At 41.7% G+C, this 20,695-nt stretch overlaps 1 protein-coding gene across 1 annotated transcript in view; it reads right to left on the minus strand.

Moving 5' to 3' along the window:
* Positions 1-234: 234 nt before the first annotated feature.
* RGS17 (regulator of G protein signaling 17) overlaps positions 235-20,695 on the minus strand; it is an 89,577-nt gene continuing 69,116 nt past the window's right edge. Inside the window, exons 3-5 of the mRNA XM_045844208.1 lie at positions 15,608-15,700; positions 13,751-13,985; positions 235-1,265 (exon numbers count right to left, since the gene is read on the minus strand). Of these exons, the coding sequence (XP_045700164.1) occupies positions 1,077-1,265; positions 13,751-13,985; positions 15,608-15,700 (517 nt within the window). The 3' untranslated portion in view covers positions 235-1,076. The remainder of the gene's footprint in view (positions 1,266-13,750; positions 13,986-15,607; positions 15,701-20,695) is intronic.

Raw genomic sequence — 20,695 nt, forward strand, 5'->3', positions numbered from 1 at the left:
TCTGAAGTAGAGAATTTTCCTCTTCATAACCCTTATAAAACTGTTCTTGACTTAAGACTTAGCTTCCCATTGGATTTTACTTTCAAAGAAAATATGCCACAGGGACAGACGCTTTTCATCAAAAAATTTTTATGATGCTACATGTAGGTACTCTAAGTCCTTTCTTTATATTCCAAAACTAAGTTATCAAGCTTATTGTTTTTTTCTTGCTAAAGTACATACATAACACAACTGTTTTAGAACTGGAGAGCCAGTCTTTAATAAATTAATTACAGTATTGGACACGTGATATATACATAGATTCGTTTTCTTCTGTTACAATGAAAAACAATATCATTCTGATTTGTCGAGAGAGAATGTCTCCAAATTATTTTGTGCTTTTTTTCTCTTTTCACGTTATTATTTTTTTACACAACCAACCCTTCTGTGATGAAAATGCCACAGCGTTGGCAGGGAACCACCAGAGGAATCCCCCATTAGGATTTCCCAACGAACAGAGACAAATAGCTCTTTTTTTCCCATGGTCAGAAACACTGGATTCGAAGTTAGTGTACTGAACACAGTATGTAGCAGGTGGAATACCACTGTTACAATTTAAAAATTGGCTTTTTCTGTCTTGGATTATATTTAAAAATGCAAACCACGGCCGACTTTTTGGCATCGATTTCTGTAAGACCATATTGCACAAAAGTCCTTAAATACAGATATAAGTTATGCCATTGGATTAAATACTACAACAACGATGTGGCAAATGAAGCAGTTTTACTTTGCACATGCAGTCTCTGGAGATACACTAGGAGACTGTTGGTGGGACTACGAATACAGTTTGCTTGCAAGCAGAGTGAGTGTTCAAGGAAATGAACTTAATTTGGCAATTCATTGTTTTACGTGGTATTTTGTCCAAACTTAACCATGGATGACCTTGGTAAAGATGGAGACAAAGACCACCTGGTTGTATTTTCACAGTAGCCTGAGGAATGCTAGACTGGAGTTCTCCAGGAACTCAGCTTCTGGTGTTCATTTAACTACGTTTATTTCCCATCCCAGCCCTCCCCAGAGACATTTGAAAACGAAAATTAAGATTCAGAAGTAGAGCCGGCAGTACTTTCAAGAAATGACTTGTAAATTTGAGAGTTCAAAAACCGTGGAAAAGAATCTCTGTGCATTAAGGTATATATCTGAAGCTGGGCATCTTCATACATGTGAGGATCGGGATCCAGAAGATTTCTATTGATCACCTCTCTAACTCGAGAATCGAGACTGACCTAAAAAGAAATAAGAGCAGATACAGTAAATAACGTTTTTTTTCAAAAGATCTCAATTAAATAACTTTGGGTTCAGAGAAATTCCGAAGAGTCAATCCAGCTACCTACATCTTGATGTTATCTTTTTAAACGGTATATAACTTTGGAAACTCTTCTCCTTCGGAAGTTGAATTAAACAAACAAAAAACTAAAAACTGTTTTTGACAATTTCTATTCATTGTTGAGGTACCAGAGAACTCCCTAGCAAGAATACAAATTTACCTTGCACTATTATGTGACTTCTGGGTAACTCTCTTTATGGAGCCAGGTAAAAACTTTGGCAGAGAGTAGCTCTCTGGGAAAAAAATTAACATGCGTATCAAATGCTGATGGTTTCATATGCCAGCAAGCCCTATGTTGTCTAAAGTGGGAAACAAAGAATGTGGAAGTTCCTAATTGAGCAGAACCACAGTGGGCCACCCTTACGTCTTAGGTCTACTCGCCAACACACAAGAAACTGTATAGTCCTCATATCAGAATACACCCAAAGATCGCTGTACTAAACATTAAGCAGAATAATTGCTTCAAGTGGAGTCTTTGAAAGGAGTGATGTAAGTAGGAATTCAGAATACCCATGAATTAATATAATGTTATTTGAAAAGTATGCAGAAATTCTGCAAGTGATTCAGTTGTCTTTTTCCCTCTAATCCTGTTGGAACTGATAGGGTATATTGATAAGGGAAGTGGAGAAAAATAAATAGCAATAAGGACATGTTTGGGGAATAGAAATCAGCCCTAGCTGGTGTAGCTCAGTGGATTGAGCGCGGGCTGAGAACCAAAGTGTCGCAGGTTCGATTCCCAGTCAGGGTACATGCCTGAGTTGCAGGCCATGGCCCCCAGCAACTGCACATTGATGTTTCTCTCTCCCTCTCTCTCCCTCCCTTCCCTCTCTAAAAATAAATAAATAAAATCTTTTAAAAAATTAGCTCTGCATGAAATGACTTGTTAGCAAAACCCTGCAAAAGGCAAATCATCAGTGAGACCTGATGGGTTTGCTTAGTCCTCACTGTTGAACAAGGACTAGGGCCCGTGATCTGTAGCTAACTGTCTCATCACACACTCAAGTCTGTACAAGCTTTTCATATTTATGCGTAAATGTTTCATTATAATGATCATGCAAAAGCGTTTTTTGATTCTGGCTTCTTGTCTACCAACTGTTTGAATTAAGCCTGGAGTCTAAAACAGTCCCAATGACGGACTGCCCATATGTCACCTGGTGTCCCCAGATTTCTGAGCTCTATGGTCTGTGTGGAGTTGGGTTGATGGATATACCTTGGGGAATGGCTGCTAAGGGAGGGTTTGTCAAGAAATAGTGATCTGGACTAAATTTCTATGGTTTAGCCAGACCAACTTATAAACTGCAAAGCACTAAACATCGCTTGGCTGAACTACATATTCTTTGTCGGGAATTGCAAAATAATATTTATGCTCTGGAATCAGATCTAAGTTTTATTTTCTGTAATATTGCCATATGAAATCATTATCAAGTACAAAGTAATAAGTACAGAATTTTTCTCAGATTTTTATTTAGAAATATTATTTGTGTTTCTACTCAACAGGAAAGTGTTGACGTGGGAGTTTAAACTGTTTGATCTTGCTCTATAATGTGGTGTTGTAATAAGGTGAAGTCTCACCAAACACCCTCCACCATTTATATAAACAGTACTTTCATGTTCAAACTTGAGAACTTTTTGTTTCAAGGGAGAAAAAAATGTTAGATTAGTGATAAAGAAGAAGGTCCTTTATTTCTGAAATAATAGCATAATTAAATATAGTGTAACTGTTTTTCAGTAGCTGGGATCATATTAGTTATCTTAAGACAGAGAAATAAAATAACTTGATTTGCTAAATATCTTGAGTCCTCATTGTAAAATTTTTGTTTTTTTGGTTTTTTTTTTCAAATTAAAAATAGTAGAGAAACATCACAGAGAAAGTAGTACTGTTCAAAGTTTGGTAGCTTGTAACAAAAACACATCAGCTATTTTGATTTAAAAAACATATTTAAGAGGATCAAAGACGGTGGCAGACTGGGTGGAAGCTATACTCACTCCCTCCCAGCCAAACTGGAATTACAACGAAAACACAGAGCAATCAACCTGAATAACCAACTAGCGCAGCTGACGGGAAGTCTTAAAGCCAAGCACTTACAGAAGAAGCCACATCAAGAGTGGTAGGAAGGGCAGAGGTACATCAAGGGCTGGCCTCATAACAACCTAGGGACATACAATAGCCTCTGGACTTTCCGTTGCCCGACTCTGAAGAGCTTGCACCCTGCTGAGGACTAAGCCACCTGGGTATAAAGGTCTGGCAGGCTCAGGGGGTGTCAGTGACTGAATGGTGTAGCTTTTGGGTAAGACACATTTCTCTGATTTTCCCATGAACTTGACCGGCACCTCCCACTCATGGGAGATCCACTAGCCACACTCTCTAGGCTTTGGCAGTTCCACCCTCCTGACTCCTGGTGGCTCTGTCCTGCCAAGGTTTGAGTAGAATCTGAGACAGACTGAGTTGTGTGGCTCTGGGGCAGCGGCCATGTCCCCACCTTCCCCCAAGCCTGACCAGCACCTCCCCCTGACAAGAGATCCACTAGCGTCATCCTCCCAACTCCTGGCAGCCCTGTCCTACTGAAATCAGCCTCCTAGAAGAATCTGGGACAGACTGAGTTATGTAGCTCTAGGGTGCAGGCCATTTTTCCCTAGCACACATGACAGGTACAGAGTCCTCTTTTCACACGGCCAAATCTTGGTTTGTTTGGTCCTGATAAACTCTGCTGGCCTAACCTTGATGACTCCTTGACGACTCCTTGACACTATAGCCTACCACAAAGGCGTGCAAGCACTCAGCAAAGGTGCCAGCTAGACTGGTACATGCTGGGGCACTAGCTGAGTGGCATCAGACCCAGCACAGGCACCGAATTTGAATCTATATCAATTTACTGAACACCACTTGCTTTTCCCTGGGGATTCACTGAGAACATACCTCATGCAACTCAAATACCGCCAGAGGCTCTTTCAGTGACTGAGGCTAACAGGAAGCCAGCAGGTGGAGGCAGGTCTTGGGGTGTCTCAGGAATTTAGCTGACCTGCTTGGAGGCCTGGTGCTGGTAAAAGCCAGCCTTGGTGTGTAGCATGGTCCTTCCCGCACAAACTCAGGCCTAGCAGAGGCAGCCACAAACTGTGGATTACTTTGTAGCTCCCAACAGGTTGACCAGGGCCAGTCGCAAGCAGTGTCTGACATTGGCTTGCACCAGAGTCCCTTCCAAGAGGCCCCAGAAACAACAACTCAGCAGCAAGATTCGGACGACATCAGAGCAAGATTCAATTAGTTCCACAAGCAGCACATCCAAAAGGAGACCTTCACAGGCACTAGACACTGCTGAGGTGAATTCTGCTTTGTGCAGTTAGCACCTGAACAGCGGCTCGTACACTGTGCTTGGGGTTGATACTCACAGTCAGCCAGACTGAAAGTTGACACACTAATTGGCCAGTAGTAATCAATAATCAATTATAATAGGAGGGTCCACATAACTCACACAAGAGACATTCCTGGAGCACTGAGCTCAGGTGATCAAGGAAATTGTGTCACTGGGTCCCCTAGGACACCTATGACATAAGGCCACCCTACCAAGACTGGAAGTCATAGCAGATCTACCTAAGACACAAAAAACAAACACAAAAAGGTGTCCAAAATGGGGAGACAAAGAAACATGCCCCAAATGAAAGAACAGGAGAAATCTCCCAAAATAGAGGTAAATGAAATGGAGACAAACAATCTACCAGACATAGGGTTAAAAAAATGGTTATAAGGATGCTCAAGGAACTCAGTGAGAACTACAACAGCATGAAGACATAGAAACTGTAAAAAAAGAAGGGTCAGAAATAAAGTATATGATATATGAAATAAAGAATGCACTAGAAAAAAATAAACAGTAGGTTGGATGGAAAAAACATAAAAAGAACCAGTCAGAAATAAATAACACAATATTTGAAATAAAAGATACACTAGACAGAATAAACAGTAGGTTGGAAGAAACAGAAGATCGAATGAGAGCAGCGAAAAGAAACAAAGAATTTCAGAAAATGAGAATAGTTTAAGGGACCTTTAGGACACATGAAATGTAACAACATCCAATCATCAGGACACCAGAAGAAGAAGAGAGAAAGCAGTGGATTCAGAATCTATTTTTTTAAAAAAATGACTAAAAACTCTCGTGACATGGTGAAGGAAAAAGACATACAATTTCAGGAAGTGCAGAAATTACCCCCAAAATAAAGCCAAAGAGGCCCACACCAAGACACATAATTAAAATGGCAAAGGTTAAACACAAAGAGAGAATCTTAAAAGTAGCAAGAGAAAGACAGTTACCTACCAGGGAGCCCTCAAGACTGTCAGCTGACTTTGTAACAAAGCCTTTCAAGCCAGAAGGGATTGGAATGAAATATTCAAAGTGATGAAAAGCAAGGACCTACAATCAAGACTACTTTACCCAGCAAGGATATTTAAAATTCAAGGAGAAATAAAAAGCTTCCCAGGCTAAAAAAAAAAAACGGAAGGGGTTTTGTTAATACCAACCCAATATTACCAGATATGTTAAAGGGTGTTCTTTAAGAAGAAGAAAGAGGAGATAAGGAGGATGAAGAAGTGGAGGAGGAAGAGAAAACCAGAATATAGTTAAATAGTTAAAACAATCACATGGCAAATCCATACCTATCAATAATCACTTTAAATGTAAATGGCTTAAATGCTCCAATTAAAAGGCATCAGTAGCTGATTGGATAAGAAAACAAGACCCACATATATGCTGTTTACTAGAGACCCACCTGAGAATGAAAGATACACGCAGCCTGAAAGTAAACAGGGAAAAGATAATTCAATCAAATGGAAATGAAAAATAGCTGGGGTAGCAATACTTATATCTGACAAAAAGACTTTAAAGCAAAGGCTAAAGTAAGAGATAAAAAAGGACACCTCATAATGATAAAGGGAGTGATCAAACAAGAAGATATAACCCTTGTAAACATTTATACACCCAACATAGGAGCACCTAAATATATAAAGCAAATCTTGATGGGCATAAAAGGAGAGAACAATGTGTCTCTTATTTTTACTCAAAAACAGAGTGAAATTTATGGCCAAACCAATAATACAGTCATAGCAGGGGATTTTAACACCCCAATGACACCAGTGGACAGATCTTCCAGACAGAAAACCAATAAGGAAACAGCAACCTTAAAAGACACACTAGATCAGATGAATTTGATTGATATCTTCAGAGCATTTCACCTCAAAGCAGGAGAATATACATTATTTTCAAGTGCACATGGAATATTTTCGAGGATAAAACACATATTAGGACACAAAGCAAGTCTCAGTAAATTCAAGAAGACTGAAATCATATATAGCATCTTTTCTGACCATAGTGGTATAAAATTAGAAATCAATCACCAAAAAATTGAAAAACACACAAAGACATGGAGGCTAAATAATGTGTTACTAAACAATGAATGGGTAAAAAATGAGATCAAGAAGAAATCAATAGACACCTTGAAACAAATAAAAATGAGAACACAACAATCTGAAAATCTATGGGACACAGCAAAAGCAGTCCAAAGAGGAAAATTCATAGCATTGCAGGCTTACCTCAAGAAACAAGAAAAATCTCAAATAAACAATCTAACCTTACACTTAAAGGAACTAGAAAAAGAACAACAAGCTAAACCCAACATGAGTGGAAGAAATAATAAAGATCAGAGCACAAATAAATAAAATAGAATCTAAAAAGAAAAGTGCAAAAGATCAATGAAACCAAGAGCTGGTTCTCTGAAAAGATAAACAAGATTGGCAAACCTTTTATAAGAGTCATCAAGAAAAAAAGAGGGAGGATCCAAAATAAATAAAAGCAGACATTAAAGAGGACAAGTAACAACTGACACCAAAAATGTATACAAATTGTAAGAAAATATTATAAACAACTATATGCCACAAAACTGGACAATCTGGATGAAAGGGGTATATTCCTAGATACATCCAAATCTTCAAAGGTGAGTCAGGAAGAATCAGAAAACTTCAGTAGAGACATTACAACCAATGAAATGGAGGCAGTAATCAGAAAACTCCCAGCAAACAGATGTCCTGGACGTGATGGCATCACAGGTAAATTTTACCCAACATTCAGGGAAGAACTAACACCTCTCCTCCTCAAACTGTTCCCAAAAATTCATAAGGAGGGTAAAGAGGGGATAAATAGTGATGGAAGGCGGCTTGACTTGGCGTGGTGAGTATACAATACAATATACAGATGACGAATGATAGAACCGAACGCCTGAGACCTATACAATCTTATTAACCAATGTCACCCCAATGAATTCAACTTAAAAAAAAAAGGTAAAAGTAGCAACCCACTGAGGTCGGGACAGTATCTTCCACCAAATCAGTAGGCCCCTCACCCCACACTCACCACGGTATGTGTAAAAGGTGTTCAATACATGCACACAAGATGATGAAAAACAAATAAAATATTTACCTTAGCATCTGGTTGTTTGTCTGAATAGCTTGTTGGTCAGTCAAAAGAAGTGTAGAGAGGTCAAATAACAAGGATAAACCCCATGGGTCTAACAATCTACAGTTTCATCTTGTGGCATCTTTGGGCTTCAGATTGTAGAGTATCTATAATACAATTTAACGGGGGGGTGGATCCCAGCATGGGCCCCGAGCCATAGCCACCCTAGGGTTCAGGCACGACTGGATGGCTCCTTAGGCCATCGTAGGTACGTGGGCTCCGGGGCTGGAGGGATGAGGAGTTTCCTGCAAGAGCGCATCCTAAGGGAACAGAATGTTGAGTAGCACAGACCAGAGCTGCCCTCGGACGGCGGGAACTTTTTCCTTAGTCCTCACAGACTCACATCTAAATGGCAGAAGGGAGGGGCGCAGTGCAGCAATGACCGAGTTTCAGAAAGAGCTGCTGGTGAGACAGGGCACACGCCGAACCGGCGGGTGTGGCAGCGCTTAACCAGCAGTTTCCGCGGTGCTGGCAACGTTGGCAGAGCATCCGTGAACGTGGGAGCATTCATTCCCACAGGGAGTGGGAGGCAGGCAGAAGAAAAGCGAGTGGCTGCACACATAAAAATACTCATCGGCACCTCCACAAGCCAGCTGGGAGGAAGATGTAGTGAGGGCTCAAGGTCTGCCGTGAGTGAGGAGGTAAAGCAGGGCGGATGGAGACAAACCTTGTCGGTGTGGCGTGGGAGGTCCTGGGTCAGACTGAGCTGAGCGCCACACTTACTCTGCCCAGGGTTCCTACCCTGGGCAGGAGGACATCACGCTGGATGACGATGGCCAAAGGGAGCACACCAAGTTGTGGTGCTGCCTTTCCGTCCCAGCCATCAACATGCTAGAATGGAAACTCAAGACTCTTAATTTTTGGCAGAATTATACCAACAATGATGAATTTCACTGAGAATTTTTTCTCATAGAAACCCTTCATTAAGTCAATGACGGAAATTCCTAGAACAACTTTTTGCATAGCATGATTTAAGATTCTTCCTCCATTTTTTTTGCATGTTATTTTCAATTTTACTGAAGTTGTTTCATTTAGAATTCTTTTCTATAAAATACTGATAGATTTTTTTTCTTTTTCCTTTATAAGCACGTATCAAATTTTACCAAGTCTAGCTTCTGCCACAGGAGATGTGCTTTTTAATTTTAACTAAATTTGTTTTTTTATGTTAAATTTTATAGATCTAAAGAATATCTGGTTGTCCTATCAATTTTAATACATTTTTACCATGTGCACTTTTAGTCATATAATTTTGTGTTGATTACTTCTACTGAAAACGATCATAAGTTGCATAAGACTGATGGTTGGTATTTGTTTCTTGGTCGGATAAAAGTTCTGCAGCCGTATCCTTGGTAGGCTCGAAATGATGGGAAAGCATATCTTGTCTCCAGGAGAGTTTGAGCTGGCAGCTACGGTTTCTATTTCTCATTCTGCCTCAAGTTTTAAGGTGAGATTCATAGAAATCTGTAGTAGTGTCACAAAGAAAGCACTAGACAGTGGAATAACTAATCAGCATATTGTGGTTAGAAAAGCACATTTGAAATCAGGACACCTTGGGCTTATGTTCTTTCTCTAAGAATATAGTTCTAACCTCCGTGAACAATCCGTTTACTTCTTGGGGAGTGAGTTTCCTTTGTTGTAAAATGGTGCCATCTAGCGGCTACTAATCCTAGCGGCTAAAGGATTATTTTGAGACTCCTAATAACAGTAAAATAAGATTTTCATTTCATCAACAACAACGTTTCACCCCAGTGTAAGATAATAATAATTGATCCTAAGTACGATGGCACCTGTTTGATCAAGCCCAATGACTTCTAGATTTTATATCAACCTGAATCTAACCTACCTGACTACCCCAGTTCTAAACTACATCATTTCACCTTCACCTCCATCATCAAGTTTATCACAATTTTTAGTCCCTTCTTTTTGACATGATGTGCCGTCTCCCCAGAATGGAAGCTCCTTAAGGAGCTGTATTTAAGGAGCTGTATAAATAGGCTGTATTTTCATGGTTGTTGCCATTCACTGCCAGATCCTGGACATCTGGCCTACCACCCAGCTCACAGGAAATACTCGCCAAGTATTTGTGAATGATAATAAGCATGCACAAAGAAAGGAGTCTAAGGAAACATAGGTAAGTGAGTCCTGTTTATAAAACCTGATCTGAAGTACTGGAAGTGCTGAATTCACACAATTTTTCTTGAAAAGGAATATACATCTACATACAGCTTCCATATGCCCATCGCATATGCATTATGTTTAGAAAATGTGGGTGTTTTAAAGAGGTTTATTGCTTTTTTCCTCCCAGGTAGCAATGGGAAAGTTAGGGTGAAATCGGAAGAAGCAACACGATCCCTATTACTATGACCACCGCCGTGCGGCAGAGCCAGAAGTCACAGAGGCGGTGGGGCTCAGAGCTCTTCCCACAGATCCCCTCCACGGAACAAGGCAGCGGTAGCACTGGAGGGAACTATTCACCCTGGCAGGGACGGCTGGGGGCAGGGCCAGGCTGCCGCCCTGGTTAAAGACGTCTGTTGCAGGATGTATAATTATTTCTTTACTCAATAGCTCAGTGCTGTTGTTGGTTGGTAATAGCCGTTAAATACACTTTTAATGAAAGTCCTTTATTTTGGGGGGCTTGTCTTTCCAATACTTAATACATCCAGGCTGCCAGCAGCATCTGCCATGTACAGCAAGGCTGCTATTTGTCTTCATTACTTCCATGTTTTTTGAGGACATGATATAAAACAGAAAATTTACCCGTATGCTATTTTTAATTCGCTTTTAGATTCTTTTTAAAGTGTAAAATCTGGCCCTTCCTCTCTTGACAGGTGTGCCACTCCAAGAAACGGAAGTTGTACGGCCTCCTGGTTTCAGACGCCTATTATACAGGACGCTGCTCAAATTGTTAAAAGTACATAAAACCTGCTTTTAAGACAAACCACGAAATGCAGTTTTCAGCCTACTGGCTCCATGTAGGAAGTAACTTAGATAAAGAATTCTAAGAATGTAGACTTCCTCTACATTTAACAAAGAGAAGCATGGTAACTCAACCAACTTAAGGTAAATGGACAGTCTAGTGAAAAAATATGGGGTTCTGGTTAAGAATAACGCCCTGATAATTTTTTGTATTTGGTTGTTACCAGTTTATAAATGATTCAAATGTTTGTGTTCTTTAAAATTATTCAGAGTAAGTAGGAATAGTTATAGAATTTCAGAGGTAGGAAGGCCAGATCACCTAGCCCCCACGGGGGAAAAGATTTCCATCCCACTGGGACTTTACTGGCTGCCCCGGGTTCCGTGTTGAGAGAGGTTCCGAGGCTGAACCTGTGGACAGCAGTGAGGAGGACCATAATTTACTAACCACGTTGTGGGGCATGGGGGGGCATGAAGTTAAGTAGCACAAGGGCCTTACAGCTGCTATTGTCAGTTTGGTTCCTGTTCTCTGTGCCCCTTTTGACTTGTGTGAGCTCACTTATCCTGGGCCACACAATCAGGCTGAAGCAGAGCCGGGGCTGGAACTCCCTGCACCTGAGTACTAACTAGTTCAGTGCTCCTCCTACCGCACAGTCAGGGCTGTCTTGGTGCGACGTGTTCTCTCCAGTGTCGGAATGCAAAGTCTGAAGGGTGATAACTCAGCGTTGTGTCAGACAATTTGTGATGTCCTGGGGCTGATTAGAAACTGACAAGCTTTTGCATGGAAAGGTCAGTAAGATACAAGAGTTTGCAAAGGGCTCTTTCGAAGTACGTGACACGCTGTGTGTCAGCGGGTCCAGTCTTTCGACATGGTTCAAAAGTAAATACAGCTATACCTTGGCTGAAAATAGAACTTTTTAAACAGTGGTCTTTTACAATTCCAAATACCTACATTTGGTTTAATTGTTTTTGCTGCTAAACAATAACCAAATACAGGGGTGGGCAAAAGTAGGTTTACAATCGCAAGTTTATCTTTCAGTAATGAATAACTCTGATAGCTCTAAACTATGGCCCAAAGAGGAAGTAAAATTTGTGAAAGTTAAGTATTTTACAAATCCGTGAAATCTGGAGATCAGGAGCTATGGGGACAATAGGAAAATGTTTCCATAAAATACTAAAAATTAGAAATAGTGACTAAAATAAAGGAACTATATGTACTTAATATACAAATACTTTTCTTTCTAATAATATTATTTTAAAAATGGAATAGTCATCATTTTCAGATGATGCCTACATGGTACAAAGGAATGGACTAGATAACCTAGACAATTATCATTTTAAGATGATACATATTGCATATTTTGGTGCGAGAAATGGATTAGATTCGCTTCCCAAAGACTCTGTAATTATGTGTAGTTATGGTCATGAGAAGCATGCCTTTGGGCACATTTGGATTATTTTATATATTTGCTATATAATGCAGTATTAAAATAAAAATGAGAAAGAAGTCAATGTGCTAACAAAATCCAAGTACTATTTACTGGTTAAATGCTGAGTTCCAGATAGATCAGAAACCTGGAGAATGTGTTTTTGCATGTAGAGTTATAATGGTGATAGAAACAAAAAGGCGTCAGTAATAAATACATTGACGCTTCAGAAAACATTCTCCCTACCTTGTTGCTATAAATACCTTTTAATGTTAATTAAGGAAATACAAAATAAAACAATCTTTCGTGTATCCAACTCAAGGTTTCTCATGTTTAAGAGACGATGCAGTTGGAGTACTCTGGCATTCCAATGGCACTTAAAACCGCATACAAAAATGAGTTACTTTGGTAGACCTCACTGGAGGGGAAATCGTTAATAGAGACTCCCAGACACGGAGACTGCTAGAGGAGACACTGTCATAGATTTCAAGGCAAGAGTGCAAGTCAGCTGGGGCCCCGGCAAGTGTTGGGTGGGGCGCTGATGAGTGCAGCCTCTTTCCAGAGAGCTTCATAAATGTCCGTGCACACCGGAGGCTACCCTCGGGGAGCAGAAAGGGACCAGGTCAGGACACTCAAGTGCACAGGTAGAAATCACAGCGGTTTAGGACAGGCAGAAACGACCAGAAGAGGGTGGTGTGAGGAAGAAAAGGCACCCTAAGAACCTCTGAGTTGAGAGGCTTGAAAGCACCTCTGGAACTCAGCACTCCAGGGGCCTCCGCATGCTATTAACCCTTCCCTCACCAGCAGCATTGAAGTCCAACAGCTGGGACTTAATGGAAAAGTGTTCATTTGGATGCTTGAAATGTTCCTCATGTATTAATAGGTACATTCTGGCAATGGGAAAAAATAGCTTGCACTTTCAATGATAGTACAGCTGGAATAAGTAAAATAATTACCGTACCCATCTCTCCTCAAGAATATTAATGGAGCATAAAGGCTCATTCCTCAGTTCTGTATCATAAGCAACACAAATGTGGTATTTTTTTTGAGCCCCTATCTCAGAGGTTTCCCAACTTGGGTATATGTGGGAAGCTTGTGAAATGGACAGATTTCTGGGCTCTGTCTTAAAAACTTCAGATTCAGAAGTCCTGGGTAGGCCTCAAGAACTTGCTTTACCAACAAACGCTCCTGCTGAAATCTCACGCAGGGAATCTGGGGGTCACACTCTGGGAAACGGCGCCCCAAAGTAAATTCTTTTCCACGTTAGTGTCAAGTCACAGCGAACTGTATTTCCAACAGGCTTCCTAAGGTTAGTCCCGAGAAGCGAGGAGACTGCCACAGGGTCAGCCAGAGGTAAACGAACAAAGCAGAGTGAGGACACCTAGCTTTCAAACACATTCACACAGACCCTTACAACGGAATCTAAATGATCTACGCGGAGAAGCTTCTAGTCTGTCCGCACCCCATGCATGACCCTATTTGGACAGAGCTCCCTGCAGGTTCGTCCTGGGTTAGGAAGCCCACACCGATATTTCCCGGTGTTTTACCTCTTTAGGTGATAGGATCGAAATGTAATCGTCATATATCGTTCTGGCCTTCTCTTCGATTACTTTTTTGTTCTGCTCTTTCTTTAAGTCTTCACAGGCAAGCCAGAAAAGTAGGTTCTCTTCGCTGTATTCTGTCCGCAGGAACTCTCTGAAAAGGTTTCTTCCTGCCGGGGCCTTCATCATCTTGTCAAAATTCTGAGACCAGGACAGGACTTCATCGGATGTGGGGTTTTGCCTGCAGAGAAAGAATGGGCCGTTATCCTGCGGGGACCTTGATTGCCAGCCCGGGGCAGGCCAGGAGCAGATAGACTTTCTATTCAATTGCTGCCACCTAGTGGTCACTGCCCCTCAGTACGGGTTGATCTGGCAAAAAAATCTGCCAGGACTAGGTGAGTGATTTCTGGGCCTTGACAAAAATCAGTGTTAGGTACAAGCTGCATGTCAGGGAGCCAAGTGTTCAACTAGCAGGGGGCTGTACACACTCTGCACGTGGGCCTCATCATTCCTGCCCAAGACCGGAAATGTTCAAACCTTGATATATTGCAAGGTCATAGAAACAGTCTATACACTTATTGTCCGAAGGGCAAACTGAATTTTTTTTGTTTGCATCTGATGCAGATTTTCATTTTCAAACTAGAAGATACTGTTTCTCCTTAAATCTCTGGTGGCTGTTTTCTTTTTAAATCACTAGATCTAAAAGAAGAATCCGTTGTGTGCATTTGTCACATATTTTCCTAAACTTTCATAATGATTCCATTAAATACCGGTGGGACAAAAGTAGGTTTACAGTTGTTTGCCTGAAAAGTAATACAATAATTAATAAACAATAACATAAGGATAAACTCTATGTTTTGCACACGCACAACTGTGGATCTGCTTCCGCCCACCCTGTACTGTGAATGAAGTGTTACCCGTGAATGAAGTCATTGCAGTTACAAAGCTCAGGGCCTTTGCGAGGACAGCTAGGACCTTTGAGATACCTACATTCAGGTTTTCAGTGGCTACTTTAGTGGCTACTTTCCTGCAGAAACCACCAGTTCTTGCTCCCTTTGCTAGTACATCAAAGAAGTGGGAGAAATGGACTGGGGGTGCTTATGGTTAAACGGATCTTGCTTTCCCATTCAACAGTCTATTTAGTGATTTTCTAAACTAAAACACACCTGGTCAAAGAAGGTAGACATGTGTGTACACCTTTTTGAGAAGGTATTTTAAATCGATTTTTACTATTCCAAAATGTCTAAATTCCCTCACTCATTTAAAAAATTTCAGAAGAAAAACATTGCTCCGCAGCATCAAGATTAAAACCTTCTCATCAGTAGAAAAAGAAAGTACCTATAATTACACAAATAATCCACTTGTGTGTTGATTTAATCTGTGGATCCCGTTCTTCGTTTCAACTTCTCCTTTTGGAGGAAATACTTGGTTAGAGTCAGTTCTGATGGAAACGGGACGGCACGCCAGCTGCCTGCCCTTTCTGACCGAGCTGGGCAGCTCCGCATCTTTTGTGTGTATGTGTTTTAGATTCTTCCCAGAAGAAGAGGATGACTGAAAGAAATGTCGTCGGAACAAGGAAGGAAAGAATTAGCCCATTTTGAGGGGCCTAATTCATGCAGCAGTCATTACTTTTTGAAAGGGAAAGATAAAGTCAGGCAATATGTGAGCTGCTCGCTTCACAGAGCTAACAGAAGAACGGATGGAAAGCAATGGCATCCCAAAAGATCTCCCAGCTTGTGTGTGCATTCATCTCCCAAGCCCACTCTCAGGAGTGACAGGAAGAAGCCCAAGCTGACAGCTCAGCGCGGAGTAGATGTAACCCGTGTATGAATACGAGATGCAATTACAACATGAGTCACTCACCCTTCTTCCTCTAGAACCTGGATGCTCTCCATCTTGGTGGTGTGCGTGGGTCTTTCTGCAGTTTCCGCTCTTTCCTCGTTTCTCACAGTGAGGCTGCAATGTAGAATAACATTTTATTCTGTCTATGGAAAACCACTTGTTGAAAGAAAAGGAAAACAGCCGCAGGAAACTGCTGCACAGAAGAGTTTCATTTCCAACTGTGTGAGAAGGTTGGGTGTACAGAAGTGCAATGCCATTTTTAAAAGATGGGTAAGCCCATGTCAACTCAAAGAAAGAGAATCACTATTGAATAAAATTATAAAAAAATCAGAACTCAAAAAATGGATACTGTTACACATTCTGACTTCATACTAATGTAATTTAAATTACTTAAAATCCCTGAGATACCTGCCTACATGATCATATGCTTTAATATTTGATACACATTATTACGCTACTCTTTGGAATAATTTGATTTTGACTTTTGATTAGTTCTACTCATAGTTTGTCTTCTATTTACTTTCCTCCACGGATAGCTAAAAAGGTACAATGTGTCAGAATCTGAAACAGCATTTGCATAATGCACATCACCCTCCTTCGCAGACCAGGTTCTCTGTCACCGATACCGTCATTCCTCCACACACTCAAGTCTGAACCACTGGATTCACAGTTGACTTTGTCTTTGCCCTCTCATCCCATTTAGTCCATTTCCAATGCCCCCAGGGGTTCTAGAAAGGAGAGCATTGGTGGGGAGAGTCTCTGTGTCTCTGGGACATGAATCCAGAAATTCTACAGGATGACAGGATCTAGGATACTCCCCTCAGCTTCTGTACGGCCGGAGCCGCGCCTTAGGGTGGGACACCCAAGGTTCTAGGTGTAGACAAGATGTGATGAGGGAGGTACTAGGCAGATACTAAGAAGCAGTTGGGTAGGATGACTTGGAAAAGTCAAGCTACTGAATTAGCAAACATACCCCCGTGTAGGAGCTGAGGGGCTTCATGAGAGCCTGTCAGAGAGCAAAAGAAGTCCAGCTAACATCTCTTTCATCTGTTCATTCATTCATTGTTTCAATAAGAGGAAATGGAAACTATTATATTCTAATGTCTGTACGTGCCAGGCACTGTCTTTTTACCTTCAATTTCATGATCCCGATTTTACAGATAAGCAGTGAGTCCCAGGGTTGCGCGTCAGGTTGGTCCAAAGTCACACACAATATGTGGTATGGTTGGACGTTAAACCCAGTTCTGGCAAATGACCCTGCTGTTTGTGTTGAGTGCCTACTATGAAGCATGCTCCATGGCAGGTGCCGATGCAATAAACTACTCACTATGTGCATGAAGAAAAGGGTCACTAAATGTGGCTGTGGTGGCAAGGAGTTTAGTGGGTAAAGCTTCCTGCGAGTATCAGTAGTCATTCTTAATCTAGAAAGTTTGGCAAGGGCAGCTGAGGCGGTGGCTCATGAATACATTCCCTTACTCTCAGGCGCAAAGGTGAGGACGGAGAGGCTGGAGCGAAGGGAAGAAGAATTTCAGGAGGAGTGGCCCATCCACAACTGAGGGTGACGCTAGCTAGGAACCTTTCGTTCAGAGAGTAGACTTCTTGCAGAAAACTGAACTCAGTAGGAGTTGGATAGGCTGCTTACTCAGAAACAAGGCACCTCGATGAAAAAAAGATGAACAGTGAAGTAAAGTAAGTTCTCTTCTAACAGTTTCTAGGGACACTGGCAGGTTTCTTGGTGTAGAACCGTGGAAAGAAAAGAGTACACCTTCCCAACAGTGGTGTGGCCCTAAGAATTCTGGGAAGCAGAAACTACAGCCAATTGCTGCTGGAAACCCAGCAAGCTGACTGTGCTCAGCACGGAGACAGCACGTGCAGGGGCGGCGCCCTCAGACGCGGGGCAGCCCTGGGGAATACAGTGAAGGGGATTCAGAGAGAGCAGCACCATTGTCTGTGTCCCGCACGTGGGTGCCGCGGATGTGCTTGCAGACTGAGCTGGCCGAGGAAACCTCGGTCCTCGGTGTTGCTGCGCTCTTAGGTCAGCTGCTTGGCTAGAAGAGAGTCACTAACTTCTCCAGGTGTGATTACAGCGCTTCTCTGGAATTTGATGATACATTTCCAATAGTTATGTGAAAGTGGGTAGGAGGAGGTTGACAATATTCTGTAAAATTTCCTGGGAGAAATTAATGATGCCAAATGTGTAAAATATGCAGATTTTGATACATTCTACAAAGAACATATTGAAACAGGAAATTAATACCCTTTCTGCCAAGTTTTACTGAGCTTATATGTGTGCACACATAGGAAAGTACTATTAAAAAGACTAAGAAAAGAGCTTGCTTTTGCTGATGAAATAATAAATTTGAGAATTTATTTCTGCTACATTTCCTTACAAACGCAGTGTGACACACTCATGCAAGTATTCTCCATTTTATGCAATATCTTTAAAAAATTTTTTTCACTATTGTATATTTGCTGTAGGGCAACAAATCTAGAATCTACATGCACGACTGACAAGTTTCTGAATATGAGCTCTGGCTCTTCCACCCATTTCTGCGATGTTTACAAACATCCCAAATGCCACCATGTTGGAGTGATCATTATGAAATACTGGGTTGTGTTTATACCTCATTTCTACAGATGGTAAAATCTGGACACACATGCACTAAAGTGACTTAAAACAGCTGTTCCATAAACGCTTAGCTGTTCGCTGTTTGCTCCATTTCCTGATTGGATATTGGACACGAAACTGTCCCATAGAAAGACACTGACCTTTCGCGATCAGCAAGTGTCCTGCTAATTAACTGTCTGGCAGTGCTGTCCTCAAAAAAGTCGCTTTCCAAGTTTTAATGATCAAGAACCACTGATAGTGACGCTTGAAGATGAAAAAGAATGGAGAAAATGATAGGAGAGTGCGTACTAGACTGACGGTCATTTCTGTCTTAGGAATGACTAATGTCTGTCCCCAAGTTCCTGCTCTCAGTAAGAGAGTCGATTTTTTAAGATAATAAATTGCCAGAAATATTTGCTTTAGATCAACAAATACATCAACATATACACACTGTATGTGCCTGAGAAAAGCTCTAAAAGAAAAACGGTAAGTGTCACAATAGTGAGGGGTCATATGGAGACATGTACTTCTTACTTTTACAATGTTTGTAATGTTTTAAATGAACATTTCTGCTTTTCAAACAACTAAAGCCATAAATAGAACAGAATGCGTATACCATGCTCACTGTGGAAGTCGATTAAAGCTTCCATATTTACAGAAGGACGTGCCAGTCTAACCTAGGCTAAACAGGGGGAAATAAGCACTTAAAATTACATTAGACAGTTTTGAGGATGGTGACTTTAGGAACAGAAGAATCACATTTGGTATATTTCAAGGAAATGAGCCCTGGCTGGCGTAGCTCAGTGGATTGAGCGTGGGCTGCGAACCAAAGCAATCGCAGGTTCGATTCCCAGTCAGGGCACATGCCTGGGTTGCAGGCCACAGCCCCCAGCAACCACACATTGATGTTTCTCTCTCTCTCTCTGTTTCTCCCTCCCTTCCCTCTCTAAAGATAAATAAATAAAATCTTTTTTAAAAAATAAAGAAATGATGCCTTCTTTGCGTACGGATGGCCTTTTTGCTTGTTTTCGGGGGAGTCTGGCTAGTGGGGTGAGGACAGCATTACTGGCTGCTCATTACCGAGTTTACCAACTGCTCTGTCCCCACGGATCCCTGCGGGGCCTATTGTGGAAGACAGGTCCACTATGTAAGAAAAACAATTGGTTCTTAGGGAGAACCTTTGAAGTGGGTGCAGATAAGAGGAAAACTCTGCCACAGCCACGGTGACTCTGGGGTAGGGGCTGATCACAAAACTACGTATTTACACAAACACTCAACTGAGGAACGAATAGGATGCTTCAAGTTAAGGCAGTGTGACTTCAAGGCTCCAGGAAGAGCCACTGCCATTAGTGAGGCAGATACTAGTGAGTATTTTAACATTCTCACGTTGTGATACCAGTTTTCCCTTTTTAGTTAACAGCTTCTACCTCAAATTTCCCAGTGTAAAAAGGGACCCAACATCCTCAGGTTCTGTAAAAAAAAAAAAAATAACAGGTTATTCTTTACATGTTCCATTTTCCTCAGTTGAAAAATATCATGGTAAAATAACACAGCAGTGTTATTTAGTAGTCAACCATAGTTTATACATACGTCGGAGACACCTGGTTTCTGCAGCACCGCCTGGGTTGGAAATTCAAGGTCAATGAGTAGCCGCTCCAACCCCGGGGAGCGCTGACAGGTAGACAAGCAGCACACGCAGCACTGCAGCGAGAGCTAAAACAGAGGGATGCAGGTGGCGTTCCTGCAGGCACAGGTGCGGCGTCTACGGTTTTGCAGGAGAGATTGAGACAAGCTTCATAGAGCAGGTACTGAATAACTCGACTGAGCAATAAGCAGGTGTTTGCCACGTGGACACGTGGACCAAGGGAATTCCAAGTAGGGGGAGAGAAAGGTGCGGAGGCTGGGAGCTGTGAAAGAGGCGCCACGCACATCCATGTCGGACAGAATGGGGAGATCAGATGTGTCGGGGTGGGGGTGGGGCAATGAGTTAGGGACAGCAGTGAGGTGCTGCTAAATAATGGGCCAAGAAAACGAGCAGGGCACTCCAAATCTAGGACACACCTCCTGAAAAATGATTTTGGCTTTCTACACTTTAGTTTCTCCATTTGTAATGGGGATAATGGTGGTGACCTACTACACAAGCAAAGACTCGAAACCTGAGACAAAAAGGCAAATTATTACCCACGCTTCATGAAATATGAGGGCCAACTGGTTACATATTTAAATGACAATTCTGCCTGGCTGGTGTAGCTCAGTGGACTGAGCACGGGCTGCGAACCTAAGGGTCACCAGTTCGATTTCCAGTCAGGACACATGCCTGGGTTGCAGGCCAGGTCCCCGGTGGGGGCCAGGTGAGAGGCAACCACACACTGATGTTTCTCTCTCTTTCTCACTCCCTTGCCCTCTCTCTAAAAATAAATAAAAATAAAATCTTAAAAATATAAATAAAGTTTAAATGACAATTCCAAATTTTATCAAAGATTTCTTAATCTCAGCTGGAG

The sequence above is a fragment of the Phyllostomus hastatus genome, unplaced genomic scaffold, assembly GCF_019186645.2.
Source record: "Phyllostomus hastatus isolate PE091 unplaced genomic scaffold, TTU_PhHast_1.1 phas_contig_40, whole genome shotgun sequence".
Classification (NCBI taxonomy): Eukaryota; Metazoa; Chordata; class Mammalia; order Chiroptera; family Phyllostomidae; genus Phyllostomus; species Phyllostomus hastatus.